The 21,307-nt window shown below is 42.2% G+C and overlaps 1 protein-coding gene across 2 annotated transcripts; it reads left to right on the forward strand.

Moving 5' to 3' along the window:
* The first annotated feature begins 57 nt into the window (after positions 1 to 57).
* On the forward strand, positions 58 to 20,965 carry LOC307250891 (uncharacterized protein). Of its 2 annotated transcripts, none has more exons than XM_080028158.1 (9): positions 58 to 387; positions 7,216 to 7,527; positions 10,421 to 10,495; positions 11,813 to 12,115; positions 13,427 to 13,544; positions 14,709 to 14,988; positions 15,208 to 15,339; positions 17,598 to 17,710; positions 18,810 to 20,965. In XM_080028158.1, the coding sequence occupies exons 1-9, from the start codon at positions 336 to 338 to the stop codon at positions 18,820 to 18,822; spliced, it is 1,398 nt and encodes a 465-aa protein (XP_079884284.1). In that variant the 5' UTR covers positions 58 to 335; the 3' UTR covers positions 18,823 to 20,965. The 2 variants fall into 2 exon arrangements, with proteins under 2 accessions (XP_079884284.1, XP_079884285.1); XM_080028159.1 differs by lacking the exon at positions 58 to 387 and adding an exon at positions 656 to 736.
* The last annotated feature ends 342 nt before the right edge of the window (positions 20,966 to 21,307 follow it).

Raw genomic sequence — 21,307 nt, forward strand, 5'->3', positions numbered from 1 at the left:
CCCCTCTTCTCCCACGCTCCGGAGCTGCAGCCTTCAGCTCCCCGGATCCTCCTCCCAAAAGCCCTTGTTTGTGTGCGCGCGCTCAGTCACTGAATACTTTCCGTGTGTTTCTCTCGGCAGCTGAGGTGGGCGTGTGGAGCCTCTGACCCTCTCTCGCCCCCCCACACACACACACACACACACACACACACACACACACACACACACACACACACACACACACACACACACACACACACACACACACACACACACACACACACACACACACACACTCACTCACTCACTCACTCACTCACTCACTCTCTCTCCCTCCCTCCCTCTGTGCTGCGGCTATGGATGGACTGCGTTTACCTCCACTCATCGAGGAAGCGTTGGACTCTACAGGTCGGTGCAGCTGTCTTGATTGTTTTCATTTGTGTGTGTCGCTGACTGTTTAAAAACAATCTCCGATTCAGTGCAGTTGGATGCTATTTTTAGCACCGGATGCGAGCAGGGCGCAAAGGTAGAGGTTTGACGTTTATCCCCCTATAAGAAAAGGATTATTTACTCCCAAAGCGAGGGATGGGGAGTTGAACTAAAGAGGTGGAGAGAGGTGGTAGGAGATAGATGGGCAGATTATTGCGAGTCCTACTTTATTAGCAGCTGTGGTCGAGTTGACAGCCTCGCTGACTGAGTGGTCGTCACTGTCAACTATGGCATCTGTAGACATTTGATGGACGCTCCACGCTGCCAGGTAATGGTTGGATGGCTGACTGACAGAGACGCAGGAACTATAGTCATTAGTCTGGGCTGTCTGTGTTAAGACGTGTTGAATAATAATATGCTATTCTGAGGCTTATAGTGGAGTGTGCTGCAGTGTTAGGGTGTTATTTTAGTTCAGCTCTGACTTCTTTTAATACTTTATGCTTGGTTTCTTTTTAGCTCACCAGATGCATTGTTGTTGTGGCCGCTTTTGCATTTAGTTTCTGCACTGAACAGCTGCTGGTACACACGCTTGTTTGGTTAACTTGAGTTTTGCTGTATGACATATTCAGTTTTTCTTACCTCATGCAGAAACAATGCTGTGCAACTGTGTGCAACACTTCAAGAGGGGAGAATGTGTGTGAGTGTGTTTGTGTGTGTGTTTTCTGTCCCAACAAGGAAGAACAAGGAACATGTTTTCCTGCATGTTTTGAATGGGTGTGCAGAGAGAGAGAGAGAGAGAGAGAGAGAGAGAGAGAGAGAGAGAGAGAGAGAGAGAGAGGAGAGAGAGAGAGAGAGAGAGAGAGAGAGAGAGAGAGAGAGAAGCTCTGTGTGGGACACTGCTCAGAGGATGTTTATTGGTGTGGAGGGACTCAGTGAGAGACCACAGGTCAACGGCCCCTTTGACCAGCGGCCAGGTTGCCAGAGTCTGACTTCCTCTTCCTGTGCATTACTGTCCTATAACTGAACTTTCAAACAACATGCAGTTGGCGGTTTGTTGTTCCTTAAGGCCCCACTCCTTGTGCTAAGTCAGCTGTAGGCTTATTAAACCATGTTGTTTGTCAGTGAGTGGTTTCCCTTATTACATTTATTATGCCGGAGCCTGTGTTATCGACCGTCAAAACATTGATGCTGTCTCGGGAGAAATTCCTCCTCCCTAACAAGCTTGTTCCTGTTGTCTTCACTCCAAGGACCCATTTTCCTCCTAGCACAGCCTGAGGCACATGCTTTTAAGGCCGGAAATCTAGCGATTGGCAAGTGTCTGGCTTAATGTAGTGTGAATCCTGACTGATTGACCGTAATAAGGAGAGACAAGCGGCAAAGGGAAAAAAGTGAATTGAGTGGATTCAACTCCTGCTTTAAAAAGAAAAAAAGCAATGACATATACTTTGGGAATCAAATGTGATTCCTGGATGAGGTCAATTCTAGTTAAACATCAGTGTGTGTGATCTGATCTGCGCAGCGTTTCTTGTGCTCAATTCCACACTGACCTGGTACCAATGCCTCTCAAAATCTCTTTTACCAACAGGGAATACATACAGATGCTCTCAAGAATACACATGCTCCCATGGATCAATAAAACACTGTCAGTGGCTGATTTGGGACTCTCGAGCTGTCAGTGTATCTTACAACCATCGGCCACCATATTGTGCATCCCACTCGTATGGGTTTCTCTCTCCATCCTTCTCTCTGCTCTCCCACTCAATATCTCATCCCCCTCTATCAGTCGCAATCCTCGGCTCTCTTCAGCGCCCACACACCCTCCAACACACACACACACGCGCGCGCGCACACACACACACACACACACACACACACACACACACACACACACACACTCTCTAACACGTGTACGCGTATGCATAGACACAAAAACCTTTGCACCTGCCTCAGCCCACACAGCGTTTCTCCTCTCCTGCTCTCTCTCCACTCTTCTCCAGTGTTTTGCCATCGCGTTGGGTAATTCACACCAGTGGCGATCCCTCCCAAGGGGTGCGCTAACATGATTTTCCTCAGCTCTGAAAAAAGTTGCTACCTCTGACAAACTTTGTAGATCCGGGTGCTGCGGAGATCCCTCTGAGAAAAACAACAACGTGAAATTCTCAAACACCAGTTTTGTAACATGGCCCGTCATGGGGCTAAATGAAAACAAATGTTGCATGCCTTTCCAAACCCCTCAGGCATTCCAGCTCTCTTTTCTCTCCCAGCCCTGAAGCCCTTAAGTGTGTGACTTGTCTATCTGCACCACCCAATCCCCATTTTCCCCCATCACACATTTAGTGCTCTATTTTAAAACAAGTCACTGAGAAAAATGAGTATAACACATGTTTTCTTTTCTTCTATTCTCTCCAAAAATGCATAAGGAAAAAAAATCTTTAAACTTTTGAGTGAATAGAGTTTGGGATCTCAAGGGGCTTTTGCTCGTAGCATGCTCTAACTTCCTTCTCCCCTGTAGAAATTCTCTGCATTGTCAACCTATCATTAGCGCGCCTTCTCTCTCCCTCTGGGTATTTATCCTTTTCAAATTTTGCAGCTGCACAGTGAGATGTGTTATCCCCTCGTTCCTCTGTGATTTAATTGAAGTAAAACCTTTCTTTAAGGTGGGAGAAGGTACTGATTTGCGATCACGATGGCAAAAACACAGCTTTATTACCACGGCGACTTTGTGTGTGGTGTGCAGAGGTCACCATGGAGATGAACTAGTGTACAGCTTTACCTGACTCCTGCTGGAGCAGCTCCAGTGCAGGCCTCAGGCCATATCATGACTCCTTCTCCTTCACTGCATCTCTCTTATTGTCTTCCCCTCCTTCTCTCTTTTGCCCTCACACTGTCTCTTGGCCTTTTTTCACTCCACCCTCCTAGCTCCGTATGATGTGTTGCTGAGGAAGTGTGCCAGTGCAGGGGGAACAGTTACAGCATCAGTACTCGGTTGGCTTCAGAAGCTGGGGTAGAAGGAGGGGGGTGGGGGGGGGGGGGGAGGGGGTGCATTATGCATGGCCTCCTACACAGCCGCATAGATCCATGGCATTATACATACAGATGTTTAACACACACAGCTTAAACACGACAGACTTGTGTAATCATTGAGGCTCAGTTATCTACAACACATCATCACCACCACCGAAACCACCGGCACCTGTCAGCTTGGCTCAGCACAAGGCGCCCATCACACTGCACCTGTATGAGAGCCTCCAGCTCCCTTTTCAGTGAGCCGTGATTCCTTACATCAGCTGCTGATTGAACTCCAGATGTTCCATCCACTCAATGCTGTAAAATGATTTATTTAACTAGCAGTAACACGGAGAGAACGGAGCACACGTGATTACATAAAGCATTATGAAATCTCACGATAAATGTGGTAAAAAATGTGTCAAGGCAAAATGGCAACTCCCTACGCAGACGTTATCTTATTCAGTGTATCGCTGAGCTATCATCACACTGCAAAATTGAATTCCATTTATTTTGCTGCGTGCTTAATATACACGACTATAACTGCTGCAGCATCATGCTGATTATTTTATGGGGAAAAGGCTTTACTGTGGTGCCAGATACATCAGCTCTATGTCCCACATCCATGCCTTTCCCAGCACACCTCTTGTTTGCTAAAGAATCCTGACTCTGCTCCTCAATTTTGCAAGATGCGTATTTCATCAATATTTTACCCTCCGTCGCTGAAAACAAGAACGGAAAAAGCTAAACAAAGGGGCTTGTGTTTCCACATTAATGTTTAAATGTAATGTCAGGCAAAAAAAAAAAAAAATTCTCCGAGAGGCAGACCAAAGACACTCAGCCTGCCTGTCGTCTCCTCTCTGGCACCGTGTTTGCACTGACACACATACTCAATGTGTTTGGCTGCAATGTGATTAAGGAAGGAATGTGCTGTGGCCAGATAAAGCCATCCTCTCCCTGGAGCTCCTGGGATGCCTCTCCTGGCCGTCCCTGCTCTCGTATGCATGCTGCGCTCCATGTCTAATGTGATCCCTGCGTGACTAAAGAGCAGCACCGTGCCAAGTATGCAGTATGGAATGATCACAGGTGGTGTCACTGCAGCCGATTCTGCCGCACAAGGCGTTTGACATTCGCTCACAAGGTGGAGTGATAACGCGTCTTTGAGGAGTGACTTGATCGACTGGCTCTTGGGGAATGCTAAGCACTGCAGGCACACTTATGGGGACACTGGGAAGATAGTGAGGGGGGTGGTGGAATTTGAATTCTTTATTTAGAAAAAGAGACAGTGTACTTGTTTACGAGTAAGCCTTCGCCGGCCGTTAATAGGTATCCTAAGGCGAAAGCAACATGAAAATACAGAACATTACAGCCTTAGAAACATATTAATTTGCCTGTTTTATATATCTAGATGACATGGATCGTTCTTGGCATCTTTTGGTGTTGACTAGCCATTTTTTTGGCATTAAACTTAAATGACTGATATGATTGGAACTCCCTAATTGGCTGTGGTAAAGCATTCCACTGATGTGTTGTCCTGATTGAAAAGACGGCCTGGCTGTCTGCCGTTAATGCAGCAATATGTTGAGTGGAACTGGTACCATAATAAATCCGTCAATGCAAGTTGTGGAATTTTTGAAAAAAAAAATTCTTGCTCAACACAGTATTAACAGATGTCCTCAAAACATTTCTCAAGAGCCCAGTAGCGGTGCTTAAAGTATGTCCACCCTGTAATCTGATTACATTCAGTTTCTGAATAATCAGTAGTGCTTTTATGAAGAGAGTCTGAAGCCAAAGAAGTAGGCTACAGCACAAATCAGCCAAAGCTCCGAGTTATCACCCCCTAAAGGATTTGGATGTGAATGATATTCAGTGGGAAGCCTTTTTTCGTCCCTTGATGGCCTTTAGCTGCCCCTGGCTATACAAGCAGCTCCGTCTCTCTGCCCGCAACCACACAGCTCACACACACAGCTCTACTCTTTATGACCAACTCATTATAGCAGCATCAAAGTTTAATGGCAAAATAGCCCAGTGCTCATGGAACTTGCTCGCTTTGCCTCTCAGGGGTTTTTGCATTGTTTAAATTAATGTTATTATGGGGACAGGAAGGAATAAGGACTCGGCCCGCTAGTAATGTCGCACAGATAAGATAAGGAGTAGGCCTATAGCCGCATGAGCTCGGCTGTGATGGAAATAGTTACATCTAGCGAGGGGGGAACAGGGCACAAAAATAATTACCAGAAGAAAGCGTATCCCCTGAGCCAAGATTACACTGGTGGTGAGCATCACTCTTAATTAGATAGATCTTTAGTTAATGCTTTTCTCCGTCGCCCTGCTGCACCTCTTCTTTCTCTCAGCAAGAAAGTGCCATTCCCCTCTGCTCCCACAGCCTCACGGCTGCTTTTCTGTGAACAAACAAAGCAATTTGGAGGCTCTCTTGAGATCCACTCCAACATGAATGTGCGACGCTACGCATCAATTTATTCCTAAAACAGACTTGACCCCGGAGGGCACGTTATTGAGAAATAAGAGAGAGATGAAAGCAGACCAGTGTGTGGGAGACTTAAGTGATCTTTTACCGTCCCCAACTGGATCTGAGAACAAGCCCATCCCTGTGAATAATATAATCCCCATTTAGCTCCGGCCTCATAGCAAATCTCATCTGACTAATGGGAAAGGACTTTTCTTTCCAGTCAGCTGTGAATTTACGGTCTTGTTGTTGCGCTGTAAATGACGCCCTCCCTTTTAAGTTGCTGACCTGCCCTGCATTTGTCTTTGCAGTTCTGGCAAGCGACAGCTGTTACCATGTCAAATCAAGTTTATTTAGTACAGCCCTACATTGTATACAACGTCTCATTGGGCTACTCAGGCCCACCTTGACAACAGCTCCCAAAAGGATTAATTCTGTCAGGGTTGGGAACCAACCCCCAAAAAACAGGCCGAAAACCGCGTCATGTGACAGGAGAGGGACGTGTGTTCGTCACATCTCTTACTCTTACTATGAGTGCGAGCTTGTGTTATTGTGGACGTTTGAGGTGCATTGCTGAACAGTGAGTCATAGTAATAGCTTCAGCAAACAGGCCCACCTCCACCCCTTCTTTCTCTCTCTCTCTCCGCATTGTGTCAGCTAACTCGCTCCCCCTTCTGGTCAGAAATGTAAATTCACCATGCAGATAGAGGAATCAATAAACAAAGTATGGGTCTTAAAATTGCAATCAGTTGTTATCAACACTCGTCATGGGTGGAACAGCTCTCACTTTACCAAAGCATAGTGTCAAAACTTTGACACATCAAACAGCTTCTTCTTCTTTTTTTGGCATACAATACAATCCGATACATTCTTCCCCCAATTGAAGTGATTTCTTGTTTCCTTTCTATCCAAACCACAGCTCTAATCTCATCAGAGGGTTGTCAGTGCTTTTGTATATTTGAACAAGTGGGGAAAATTAAAGTACGTGAGCGGAATATAGGTTGGTCTACGAGGGGAGTCTGTGCTGCTTCAATCACAAGATGGTGCTGTTGACTCAATAGAATATGCATCCTATGCTGCATTTAAAGCCTTGCTGAAGATAGGGTTTGTCACCTGTACATATCTATCTCTGTCTCCCTTCTCTTCCTCTATCAGGCATCCCATTTTTTTTTTGCTGGGGAGTTTTCCTCAGTCGAGCTTAGGGTCTAATATCAAAGGTTGTCATATTGTGTTACGGACTGTGAAGCCCACGAAGGCAAATGGCATTATTTGTGATATTGGTGCTGTATAAATTTAAAAAAAAATATTTGATTTTGATTTGATCTTTCCGTCAGATGACCCGTGCGATTTGAAAGCAGAGTGCAGCAGCCCCACCGCCATGGACAACGAGATGACCGCCAAGGAGAGAGGCGTCCTGGAGGAGAACAATGAGAAGGAGGAGATGGACCAGGAGAAGAGGTTGAGGGAGGAGGAGGAAGGAGAGGGGGAGGAGAAGAGACTGAGAGAGGAAGAGGAGGAGCAGGAGCCACTAACGGAGGAAGAGGAGCTGGAGGAGCTGAGGGCCCAGGTGCTTCAACTGCTGCTGGAGCTGGACGACGCCAGAGAGACCTCCAACAAACACCAGGAGAGTTTCCACGAGCTGCAAGGTCAGACCCTGCCCTTCAACTGTGTAGTATTGATTGACTTTTTTTTTCCAAAGGCTGCCTTGAATTATTTACTTCTTGCATCATCATCGCCATCAAATAAAGTTGTCTCTAAATCTCAAGGTAACTATAAAACAAACAAAAAAACACCAATACTGACACTTTAAACCATTCTGTCATCAGGGATTCTTCCCTCTATTCGTATCAACCTTATTTATGTTGTACACTTTTTGGGATAATTCAACCTAAGCTCTTATTACAGTAAAATAACATAACACTTTTAGCATCTCAATGATATAGAGTTAGTTTCCTCAATTCTTTACTCAAAACCACAGAAAAAAAAAACCCCTGTCCTCTACCTGTACAGCTTATCTCTCCGCCCGGGAACATCTCCCGTTCATCACAATCAGGATGAACACCTAGCAGCGTACATGTTTATATGCGGTCACTGACAGTCAGTTTCTCATTGCCGTTAAACGGAGCATCACATCATACCTTAGGAATGATGAGCTTAGCGTTCAGGGACACTAGGAGTGACTAAGGCCTTGGGTAATGTGCTACAGTGAGCTCAGTGTGTGTGTGTGTGTGTGTGTTTATTTGTGTGCATAGAACTGTGTGTCATACCAAAAAACATGGCGGGTTGAGCTCAGTTGTTTGTCTGGCAGCGGTAGAGGCATTCCTCGGACAACTGCGCACCCGCTGGGGGAAGCTTCCAGACCGGGTGTCCTAGCAGACCACAACCAGAATTCACTATTGGTCAACTCCCACTGAGGACAGTCAGCTGTTCAGGGGGCTGGCAGCTGTTGGGGTTAGGGGTGAAGCAGGGGGGGGGGGGGTAGCAGGAGGGGGTTATTGATGTGGTGGCTGTCCTGAGAGAGTATATGGTGAGAGAAGGAAGTAAGGTAAACATTGAGAGTATCAATGTTGTTTAAACAAGAAAAATAAACTATGGCAATGCTGCCTTAGCTTTAGCAGCTGTATGAGGCTGTACTTAGGCTAAATGCAGCATCTATCTATCTATCTATCTATCTATCTATCTATCTATCTATCTATCTATCTATCTATCTATCTATCTATCTATCTATCTATCTATCTATCTATCTATCTATCTATCTATCTATCTATCTATCTATCTATCTATCTATCTATCTATCTATCTATCTATCTATCTATCTATCTATCTATCTATCTATCTATCTATCTATCTATCTATCTATCTATCTATCTATCTATCTATCTATCTATCTATCTATCTATCTATCTATCTATCTATCTATCTATCTATCTATCTATCTATCTATCTATCTATCTACCAATCGACCAACACTGCCATTCCTAGAGCCATATTTGAAAAATATCTTGCCGGATTGATAGGCTACCACTTGGAGCAAGTAAGGAAATATGTTTGTTTTTGTAATTGGGGCGAATTGATCCTTTAAGATTATGCATACTAACCTCCCAATTTACAGTTTTTCTCAGTTGCTTTGGTGCTTTTCTCAGATCAGAATGAATGTTCTCATAACTATTAGTTCAACCTCCGCAACATTTAGTCATTTGAGCACATCATAGTAGCAATTTATCCTTCCTCTGAACAAATTGCAAATGCTTTTGGACATGTATCAGTTGCTTTCATACAATTATCTGCTGTTTTATAACATTGTCATTTGCTTATGTCATGTCAGTCAAAATGAACTATACTTATGGATGCTGAATAGTCGTTCCCAATAAAACTAATAGTCTTCATTTCATTGCTTGAGTCATTACATACAAAATTGATGAACTAGTTATCAAATTCTGTCAAGCTAATCTTATGCCTTTTCTTTGATACTTTCCTCGCTGCATTGCAAGAGATAATATCTGTTGTGATGTAGATGAAAATATGTGGCCAGACAGACAGGAACGTTATATAACGAATATTTCAGAGCTGTGCACAAATGTGCACAGCTCTACCAAAAGGGTGTTTTTTTATGTTTGTTCTAAATAAGTGAGTGAAGTGTATTTTTCTTTTGCACAATGCTGTAGAATTGCAAAGAGCATATACAGTAAAAATGTGAAACATACGTATTCAGTGTCTTGTACTCACTTACTCCCCTAACTACAGCAATGTGTAACTTTACTGTAGTTTTCAAATGGCTGTACAAGTAGTGTATAGTGCTGTCTTGAGCATTTTCAGGTAGTGTCACTGAGTTCTGACCTTTTTTTTGCATTGGAAAACACTGAGAGAGTAAACTGTCATAATGAAAACATGACAAAGCCATTTGACTATCTTGTTCATAAACGATGGTGTCAAGACCTCATTTCTCATTTTGATGACACTGGCAGTTTCATTGACATGAATACTTGCTTTTGAGGAATAGACTATCCATTTTGAGCAAGTGACGTACTTTTGCAGGTTATCCACTAGGTTTTGCAGTTTGCACTAATTGTTTTGACAAATGCACTAACTGCTATGCAAATGTTAATAGTGATGTGAGAAAAGCACCAAAGCGACTGAGAAAAACTGTAATCCACTGGCTGTTGTTGTTGTATTAAAACCACTAGTGAATCTACCTGAAGTTTACCAGGCCTGACATACTAACACTAACAGGGAACAACAGGAAACAAATGAAAGACATATCAGCAAACCAAGAGCTGTGAAAATAGCAGCCAAAGATAATCTTCTTTATTTTGTTCCGCTGTACTTTTTTATTAGATTTGGGAAGAGCAAACCTGACAGAGACAGACACACAACAGTGCTTGTGTCATTCGGGCATGCCTCAAGGTTGAACAGCTTATCAAGTTGTCATCTTTCTATTGGCCCTGCTGAAGTGACATTTCCTCTTATCTCCCTTCACACTGTCCTCTCCTCTCCTCTCCTCTCCTCTCCTCTCCTCTCCTCTCCTCTCCTCTCCTCTAGGTTTTTTGGATGATGAGCGTCTGGCCACTGCCCACCAGGCCGAAGCCTTCACACGCCAGATCCAGAATCTACAAGGTATCAACTTAATCAAACACTATTTTGTTATTCAAATAAACCCAGACAATAACAGTGAATATTTTATTCATATTATATAACCCTTTATTAGTAAATAGTTAGTGCAGATTTGTCAACAGAACCTCCAGCTAGTTTGTCACTGTATGGATTTCCCTTTTCCCAATTAGCTCTATTGAACAGTGTCAGAAATAGTGGGATGTTATTGACTACACTATGTTGATTGCTTACAATCATGTGCCTTATTGATTTGGGTGTATTGTCTTTCTGTGACCATTTAAAAAAATATTTAAGCAGCTATACAAGCAAATTACAATTATTCTTCAAAAAGCCTGAATGAGATATGTGCTCAATCATGTAGGGTGAACAAATTGAACCTCAAAGTCACCCAAAGTCATCCTGAAAACCAAGGGTAATGACTCTGATTACAGGGACAGCAATGAATAAGCAGAAAATGACAAAAGATATAAAAGGAAAAAATAAAAAAAAGGAAAATGTTTGTATTTTAAGTAGTGGAGGAAGTTTTTTTTCAGTCAGCTGAGGGAATGCCAAACTATGTCACTACTGACTACGCATCTGCATTTGTGCAAAATATATGTCTAAACTGTTTAACTGCTGGTTTTATTGCCGTTTTCATTTTTAATGAAAGGTGGAGAAGATGTTCCTTTCCTGAAAACACTAAACTAATCAGAATGTGACCCTTAAAAAAGCAAGTTACCATGAGTTACATCAGCTCCTCTTTCGAACAGTACCCTCACACACACACCCCCCCCTCCCACCCCCCACACACACGCAAACGCACACGCACGCACACACACACACACACACACACACACACACACACACACACACACACACACACACACACACACACACACACACACACACACACACACACACACACACACACAAACAAATTCAGGCACACTGTTGCAAAACCTCAGGTGAGATCATATACACCCATACTGGCAAAGCAGTACCAACCACATATCCCCCCATAGATTACAGAAAGCACATTATGACTTTGTTTTGAAAGGTGCTATATAAATAAAGTAATTTTTTTTATCATAGATATATTTTCATCGTTTTAACCTGTATTTGAAGTAGATAGTGACAGAATGGAAATGGGGAGAGAGAGAAGGGGGGATGACATGCAGTAAAGGTCCACGGGTCGGATTCGAACCCACGACCACTGCGTCTAGGACTGAGCCTATATATGGTATACGCTGCTCTACCCACTAGGCCACTGACTGGAGCGCCCCAATAAAGTTATTATTACAAATAAGAACCGTCTCTACCTCCCTCTCGTCTGCCCCACAGCCCAGCTCCGCTCGGTGCAGGAGGAGATGGACAGCCTGGAGGAGGAGAAGGAGAGTGAGCTGCTGGAGGCCCAGGAGGAGCTGCGTGCGGCCCAGGAGGAGGTGCTGCTGCTCCAGACGTCGGCGGAGGAGGCGGCGGCCGAGCGGGAGAACGACATCGCCTCGCTGCAGGAGGAGCTGTGTCGACGCCGCGCAGAGCTGACACGCCTCAGCCAGGAGAGCCAGGACTACGAGCTGGAGATCACCACGCTACGCGCCGAGATCAGCATGAAGAGCCAGCGCAGGGACGCCGAGAGGAGAGAGGGTGAGGGTGAGGGGGGACGAAGGGGGGACAGGTGGAGATGGATGGATGGATAGATAGATATATATTCGGATAGAGGGATAGATGGATAGATGGATGGATGGATGGATGGATGGATGGACGGATGATAGATAGTCGGATAGATTGTCATTGCACATAAAACACAACACAATTTTTTTCTGCAGCCCCACTCCAACTAGCAGCATTAAAAAGGGCATAAATAGGTTAAAATAAAAATTTCATCAATGAGTAAATAAACTGTCAGAGAAGTAAGATGGAAGGCAGAGACTGGAGGCGGTCTGAGTATGCACTCCTCCCCTACGTTATCATTTTACCTACAGTACATCAAAGTGATTATTAAAATAAGCCTGATATTAAACTTCAACTTCACACATTGTGTAAACAGCCACAAGTAAGAAGGACACACTAAAAAGCGCCAAAGACCTACCGTGTATGCTTGTACAAAGGCATTTTTTTTAGCTTACCACTAGCACAAATAGCACATGATCTGGTATTATGAAAACAAAGCATGATGTTCTTATTCCACTCTCACATCATGTTAACAGTCCGCAGTCAAGCACATAAATCATTTGTGGGGTTTAATAAATATTACAAATGTGCTTGCTGAGTGCTGCAAGGGGAGTGGTGTATTTGTGTGTGTTTGTGTGCAGATGTGTGTGTGCATTTAGGATACCAGAGACATGAAGTCATGAGGGGAAGGGACACACACATTATGTCATTGCTGGGCTCTCTGCAGCTGAGCCAGGGCTGGGACTGAGGGAGGGGAGTTCATATTAGTTCACTGTTTTGCTTTTTAATTAAGATATCAATTTTTATTTTATTTTATGCGTTATGCAGTCCGACTGACCTTTATTTTAAAGGAACAGTTAATTATTTGAGTTTTAGGGGGGAGGTGTTTTTACACTTAATTACGTTTTGAAATGCCAAGTTGCCGTTTTTACACCTTGGTATTTATATCGATTAAATAAATGAGATATAAAATGAAAAAAAAAAAAGTTTAAAGGTACTTTTAGTATATATGTTATTGAGCCAGACTAGTTGTTTCACCCTGTCTATTTGCAAAGCTAAGCTAACTGGCTGCTGGCTGTAGCTCAATATTTAACAGATATGAGAGCGGTATCAAGCTTCTCATCTTACTCCCTGCAAGAAAGCCGATGTCCATAATTCCTTTAAAACTATACCTCTATGCATGTTGTACTGATGTTAAAGGCTCAAGAATCAGTCATATATTAAAGCTGAGCTCCTCCATTGAGCTGCATGGTCTTACTCTAACTCTTTTCCTTGTCCTGTCAGGTGACGTGGACCTGCTGAAGGAAGAGTGCCGTGTGCTGAAGGAAGAGTGTCAGACCCTGAAGGAAGACAACAGACGGCTGAGCGAGAGGCTGCAGCTGCTGCAGAGACAGAGGACATGGTGAGAGGTCAATGACTCTCTGCTCACTCATCAAAACAGATCAGATGGGGGGGGGGGCACCCTCTGGAATACTACCCCCCTCGTCACAGACGTCCACGTCATGCCTCGTTTGTAAAAAAAGACCGGCCACCTGTTATTAAATCACGCCAGAAAACTGTAATATCATCAAGAGAAGATTATACTATTTGCTTCAAATTGATTAGTAGATTGACGGAAAATTATTTTAACAATTTCGAGATTAAAAGTTAATTTCTCGACATTGAAAGCAATCTCTTCCTCTAAGATGTGTTGAGTAGCTACTAGCTGTTCTTAAAACTTCTCACACATACGTATCTTCCTCAGCAGATGGAGATATACGTACAGTATGGGCCTACTCCATCTGCTGAGCAAGATCTTGTGATGCATCCTCCATGGCAAAAGCAAAACTGTATTAATAGCACTGTACAAACTGCTTAACAGGAGGAAGAAAAGGGAAGAATGGACATAAAAAAGACAGAGAAGAAGAGATACAAAACAGGGATAAAACAATCCACTAATGAATGGTCATAAAATCAAGCACAATGATTTGGCTTCTCTTAGACTAATGCCTTTCAGAGTCCAGAAGTAACAGGTTAAGCATAATGACCAGAACAGCTGCTTGCTGGACCTTGTGTTGGGATAGTTTTTTGAATTAAAATCACAAAAAAAAAAAAGAAAGATCGATCAAGTGAGAATTATCATGGAACAATCTCCAGTTACAATTTTTCATATGTGAGGATTTGCTAAATTTTCCTCTCTTTTTCTTTCTGAATTTAATTAGAAAAATTCCGTTACGGACTGCTGGTCTGACAAAACAAGCAAACGAGGAATTGGAATCTTACATTTTATAGACTTAGCTATTAACTCATAATAAAAATAAATTACTCCATTACATGGCTGGTTAGATTCATGTGCTGGCACGTCTGCAACAGGAACACATGTAAAGAGAAAAAAGTCATTCAGTTTCAGTTATCAGACTTTGTGCACACGCCATAATGAGATGAAAGCATAGCAACCGTGTGCAGCCTTTGATCCTATATCCCGTTAGCCCATTTGGAGAACCATTTGGGGAATTTCAAATATTTCAGCTGAAATTGAAAGTGTGTAACATATTCTCAACAACACCATTACTCTTTGTTCATCCAGCTCCAGTGTCTACCTGTCACTGAAAGAGGAAGACGCAGTGGAGGAGGGCACAGAGGGCAAGCACATGGAGACTGGGCCCGATGAGGTCATGACAGAGAGCTACATGACCATGGCGCAGTCGGAGAACTGCCGCCGCGTGGACGCCTCAATCCAGAAGAATATCTCCTTTGATGGGAAGCCTGTGACACCAACCGCCTGGAACGGAGGCGTTGGGGAGATCTTCTCCCTGAGGGACCAGCTCAAAGAGGCAGAGGAGAAAGCCTCGCAGGTTCAGAGAGAGGTACGCTGCCTTAGTGTCTCACCAATATGAGTCGAGTAGAAGGTTATGAATAATACATGAACGCATTTGGTTCAATCAGAAAAAATCTTGTTTTGATCCGAGGCACGATCGTTTCAATCAAACGCGCTGAAATTGGTTTCAATAAGCGCCCGTCGGAGAGAGTCTAAATCTATTGGAAGGAAGAGAGTGATAATTTGACCTCTGTGTCTCTCTCTCCAGTGCGACGGGCTGAAGGTAGAGCTGCAGGAGCTGCAGGTGCTGTACGACAGCAGCCAGAGGGAGAGAGCCCAGATGGAGGAGGAGCTGCAGCAGTGCAAGGCAGAGCTGGAGAAGCTGTCAGGGGGGGCTCAGGTGAGGGGCGGACCTGAATAACCTAGTAGCATACAGCTGCTAGCAGAAGTTGTAGGGACACAGATTCAAATAGAGACTTAGAAACAACTTTAAAGGGGTAGTTCAGTATTTTTGAAGTGGGGTTGTATGGGGTTCTTAAACATAGTACGTTTTATACCTTATGGAATTTGCGGTCAGTGCAGTAATTTTAAGGAGTTTGGGGGAGATGTCACTGTAGCAGAAGTCAGCATTGTACTGTTGAAGAGGGGGCCAGAAGAAAAAAGTTTTTTCTCCACATTTATGAATGCTAACTTAAAACCTAAATATCACTTCAATTGTATGCCAAACTGAGATTTTTTCCACAGCTTTAGTTTGCCACCAGACAGCCGTTTATTTTTGTTTTCTTGTGTCTCTTGAATAATCCGCAGTAGCTTTGAGTCGAGCAGCCGATTGTGCTTTGTGATACAAAAATAAATGGCTATCTGGCAGCAAACTAAAGCTCATGAAAAAATCTCAGTTTAGCGTACAATTGAAAGGATATTTAGGTTTTAGGTTAGCATTTATGTGAAGAACAGTGAAGAACACACTTACTATGCCTACGTACCCCATACAACCCCACTTAAAAAAATACTGAACTATCCCTTTAAGTGATTGATGATAAGAATATTTAGAACATGAGAAACATTTCCAGCCATGATTTCTGCTTGATTAATTGGAAATAAAAGGCTTTTATTCTTCTTTGCATCCGCACTGCTAACACACCTCACGTCACACCTGCTGTATCCTGTGTCTGTTTAAACCCACTTGTGTATGTGTTTCATACTGTAGCAATATGTGTTTTGATATGAACTGACCTGGCCTGTCAGCCCATATCAGTATTTACTGTGTGCTTTGGGCTGGGGAACCTTTCCCCCTCTCCCACTGTGTCTGTGTTCCTAACTTCTCTGTGACTGAAATGCTTTAATACCGTTGTTGGACAAAAAGCACACAACTGCAAGAAGGCATTCAGTCTTCAAGTAAAGTATACCTATTTTTATCTTTGAATCCTATGCTGGATTAGATATCGTTCAATATTATTCTATTCAATTTAATAAGGAGTATGTATTAAGTCAACTTGCAGTAAAATAAATTGTGTCTGAAATAGGTAACTGAATCAATTAACAGCTTTCCTTGGTTAAGTTTTGTCCTAGTTACACTACTGTTGCATAATTGTAGTGTGAAAGCTAAAATAGCTTTGAAAAATCCAGCAGGATTAGTGTTTTCAAAGGCTAAAGAAAACTCCACATTTCTAAACCCTTAGCGGAACAGCAATTTTCTTTGTGCAGAAAGCTACAATTTGCCTACATGTCCTCACTTTTTTGACCAGACAGTTTATGAATGCAGCACAGTGTCTTACTCGTCGCACAAACACAAGGACAATAATCCGTGGCTTCGACTGCATTGCAACACAAAAACACTAGATTTTTTTCAAGTGTTCATTCATACAGTTTGAAATGAATACCAATGGCTACGGTGAGGAAAGGAAATATGCACCCAAAAAGCATATGTAAAAACAAACGGAAAAAGAAAAAATGCTATGTTTTGAAAATTGGTTGGAAGCAATGTTAAGAAGTGCATGTGCGTGAACACTAATACGGTCCCTTACATTTTACAAAGCTGTAAACAAACAAAGGCTAAAACTATGTGTTTTGTCTACAACAGCTGTGGTGATGTGTCTCTGCGTTGTGTCAAACTGTCTACCCGTGCCTGTCTATGACGCTGTCCTTGTTCTCTGAATGTCCATGACCCCTCAGTCTGTATAATAACAAATTAATCAAAAACATTTGAGGATAAAGAGGCAAAACTATCATCATATACTCGTCACAACATTCTCACTGTATGTCTTTCTTTTCCTGTCGCCATGGCATCACACGCAGCCAATAAATGCCACACGTCACCGCTCACACATACTCACATTGAGTTGATGTGTATGTCACCATGAAGTTATGCATCGTTTGTTCAACGGCAAATGCAAATCACTCCATCACAACCCTTTCCCCCCTTTATACCACAGCCATAGACCATGTCAGACTTTTAATTTACAATTAAATGTAATGATCTGTAGTAGCCTTCCATTTGTGCTGTTGTCACGTCCATTTTTTATTATTTGTGTGTTTTTTATTGTGTGTTTTTTCTATTATTTGGATACTTCAATCAATCAATCCACCCATTCATTCATTCATTCATTCATCCCCTTCATTTCCATGGTCTTTGTGTTTTGTTTTTATTTTTCTCCTCAGAGAGTCATCCATCCATCTGAGCGCCCTATTCTCTCCATCCCCTTCATAGGAATGATTGTAATAGTGGCTGTGGTCTGGTGCTGGTTGTCGGAGATGGCGTCCCAGAGGGCAAGGTATGGGAGGAGCTTATCTCTAATACGTACGGTCCTTACACAGATGGAAGAGTCTGTTCACACAAATAACATAAGTGGTCACTTACAGTACCAAAGCTGTTGAAATAGCAATCGAAAACAAGTTGGTATAACTGAAGGGGTTTATCCCATCTGATTTAAAATTGAAAAGAAATATCTGCATGGCTGCACGTGTTATTTGGTTGAACTGAACCTTATTAATTTAAATAATTTCACAAGATTTATTTAGAGATGTGTTTTTTTTGGGAGGGGTCTAAACTGAAGAAATGCCAACATTTGCCCTGTGAAAGATGTTGATATTGATATTTAAGCATTTAACAAAGATAGACTTGGGGCGGGTGGGCAGTTTGGCAAATTATAACACAATATTTATTTGAATTGCACTGAATGAGTAATTTATAGGAATAGTTCAACATTTTGGGAAATACGCTTATTGGCTTTCTTGCCTGATGAGAAAAATTGCAACCACTTTAATGTCTGTGCGTTAAATACATAGCCATGGCAAGGAGAGAGTTAGCTTAGCTTAGCATAAAGACTGGAAAATTGGGTAAACGGCTCATCTGGTTCTGGACAAAACTCTGAAATACTCCTACGAGCAGATCGGAAGCTCAGTAATTAACCCATTCTATTCAGTTTGTTAAACATGTACACAAAAGGTCCTGTAAATTGTGGTCTTCAGGGAGATATGAGCTGCAACTACAGTAGCTAACTGTTAGCTAAGCTCTGTATCTTCTCTGAGTCTTCGTCGTCATCACCACAACGAGCGTGGACAGCATTAACACTAATAGTTTTTATACTGTTTGTGTAATTTTGGACTGAGCCAGGCTAATTGTTTTCCCCTAGCTTTAGGGTTTTATGCTAAGCTAAGTAAGTCGCTTCCTGGCTCCAACTCCATACCCAGCCTAATGTACAGGCATAAAGATGAAAATCTCCTTACCTCAATCTCTGTTAGAAAGTGAATAAGCAAATTTCCCTAAAATGTCAAATGACTTCTTCAAAAGGTCCCAATCAGTTTGTCTGTGTCTGACGGACGGGCTCTGCTGACCCCTAACACACCTCTTTTCCTGTTTTCATCCCTCAGGGGAGTGAGGTAGGTTGGAACTCCATTTTGACTATCACTGCAGCCACAGCAGTGCTGTTAATGATGACTAGCTTGTTGAGAGCTGTGGTCCGATGCTGATTGGATAGATGGACGGAGGTGACTGATGTCCTGCTTCAGACCGGCCCCTTGATGTCTCCCTCCATATCTATAGACTGAAACTGGAATTCGCTAAATGTGATAGAGCTGACATATTGCATAGTAGAAGTCGTATGGAAGATTTAGTCTCTTATGAGGAGGTACTAAAGACAAACTGGGAATAGTGTGATCAGGCTCATTGGAGATGGCAGACGGCTGTGATGATGAGTCTGCCCTCAGAGAGCCCCCCCACATGAGGACTGATCTTACTCCACTAAATGTATGCTAGTGCTGTGTCTTTCCTCCTCTGTGTCTGTGAATGTCCATTTTTCTCTTTTAGCTAACAATGTGATAAACTGAAGATTTGTGCTTATAAATGTGCACCAAATGGTTTTCAATTTATTTAACCCTTATTTATTTATTTGTTTGTTTGTTTTAGATATTGTTCATTGTTGTCTCTGATAATACAGATGAAGACGGAGTCGGGACCTTTACTGCACTGAAACCCCTGAAATGTACATATGCCCTTAAAACAGTATAGCCTACAGAAAGAGCAGTTAATGAGTTGTGGTTGATGAGTTGACTAGGCTATCAATTATTCCCCAACCCAAAGTACTAAATGCAATAATGCTACACACAGCAAAACTGGATTACTAGATAATGTCAATCTGTCACAACCGACTGATTTGCTCAAATTAAAAAATGAAATAAGACATAACAAGGTTAACAGGTCCTGCTAACTCAACACCTGTCAAACCAAGCTCAGTTTGCATGGATGACGTTTTACCCGACGTCCAGGTGCCAGGCTTTCTTCCTGGTGTTTTTCAGTCATGTGTTTCGCTCCAGGCTCTGTCACTTGTCACACTTGTCTTGTGTGAGTGACTCTGAAATTAGAAAACTCCCATCTTCCCCCTTTAATTATCAGTTAACCAAGATGCCAGACAAGTCACTTACAAGCACTTTACACTGCTGCATTGCGACACTTACAATGTGTTGTTTTGTTATGCACTAGTGACAATATTGTTCTTTTGGGAGCAAATCCTAGTGTGATCGAGCTACATTAATATGTTTAAGATTTGGACTTTGAAATAAGCTTTTTTTCCACCCTCCAGCAGGATTTTTTTTATAATTACATCATTATTTAGATTTATGGTGATCCCAGGCTGGTGGATGTACATCCAGTCCCACCTGGATTAAACTCCTTTGCAGCTGAAGTAAAAGAACAGGGTTAGTTAGTCGTTTAGGAAATGGATATGGTTCCGAAATATGTAAATAGGAAGGTGTGAGAAAAATGTAGTTTGTTAAAGCATCCATTACAACAACAAAAATATATGTATATGTGGGAGATCTCTGATTATTGTTTACGTTTGTGATTTTTTTTTTTTTGTGAAAATATTTTAGAACTGAAAAAGAGCATGCTAAGAACTATGTAAAAGCACAATATCTAATTTATGTTGGTTATGTTGAAGCCGTCACTTTGTATTCATGTAAATAGATGTGACATACAGTACTATGGGATAAATATTTCTTAAATCCATTTGTACTAGCTTTGTAGAAAGTTTATTCTATTTTGGAAGAGCAATGTATATTTGATAGCCAAATTATATGCCGCGTAAATGTTTATTTATGGTGAGGTTTCTCAGAAGAACTTTTAGCATTGCAAATAATTTTGAAGTACCTCTTTGTCCACAGGTGGTGTAGTAATTGCATGCATTTAGATTGAATTGGACCTTAGTTGCCACAAAGAGTAACATGACTCGGTTCAGAAATGTATTTGTCTGAAACATTTGTAATTAAAATGAGCCTTGATACTGTATGTGATGCCTGACCAATGTTATTTCTGCATATGAACATAGGCCTACACTTAGTAAGAAAGATGCCACTGGACTGCAAACGTTGTCAATGTATTTTTAAATGAAAAATACAAATTAAATTCAATGGTACAATGGTAACAGCAATGATACATATGACATTTTGTATGATTCAGAACATAATTTATCATTATCTCTGAGCTTATTTTATGAATATTACCTTTAACCTAATTTCACAAGCTTCTATGTTGCACAGTGTTTCTCAGCTTGTTGCTATGGATAGCGTTGTTGTTTTCACTTTAACTGTGGCTATTTTGTTACATGGAGGTCTATTTTGTACTGTCAATGACTTGAGAAAATAAATATACCCCACACCACATGATGTCCAAGAACTTTCTTTTTCTAGAGAGGTGGCCTCACCCGGCAATCCCTGTCACTGGGTTCAAAGTATCGCCCAGTCCCATTCATGAAATCACCATCGGACAAAACTGAGTGACGACCCTTTCTCTGCTGGCATCATATTACTCGGGTTGTACAGATATTTATAACCTTCACTCCCGAGACATGAGCTCAGAGACGCACATTTTTATT

This window comes from Ammodytes marinus (genome assembly GCF_949987685.1).
Source record: "Ammodytes marinus genome assembly, chromosome: 5".
NCBI lineage: Eukaryota > Metazoa > Chordata > Actinopteri > Uranoscopiformes > Ammodytidae > Ammodytes > Ammodytes marinus.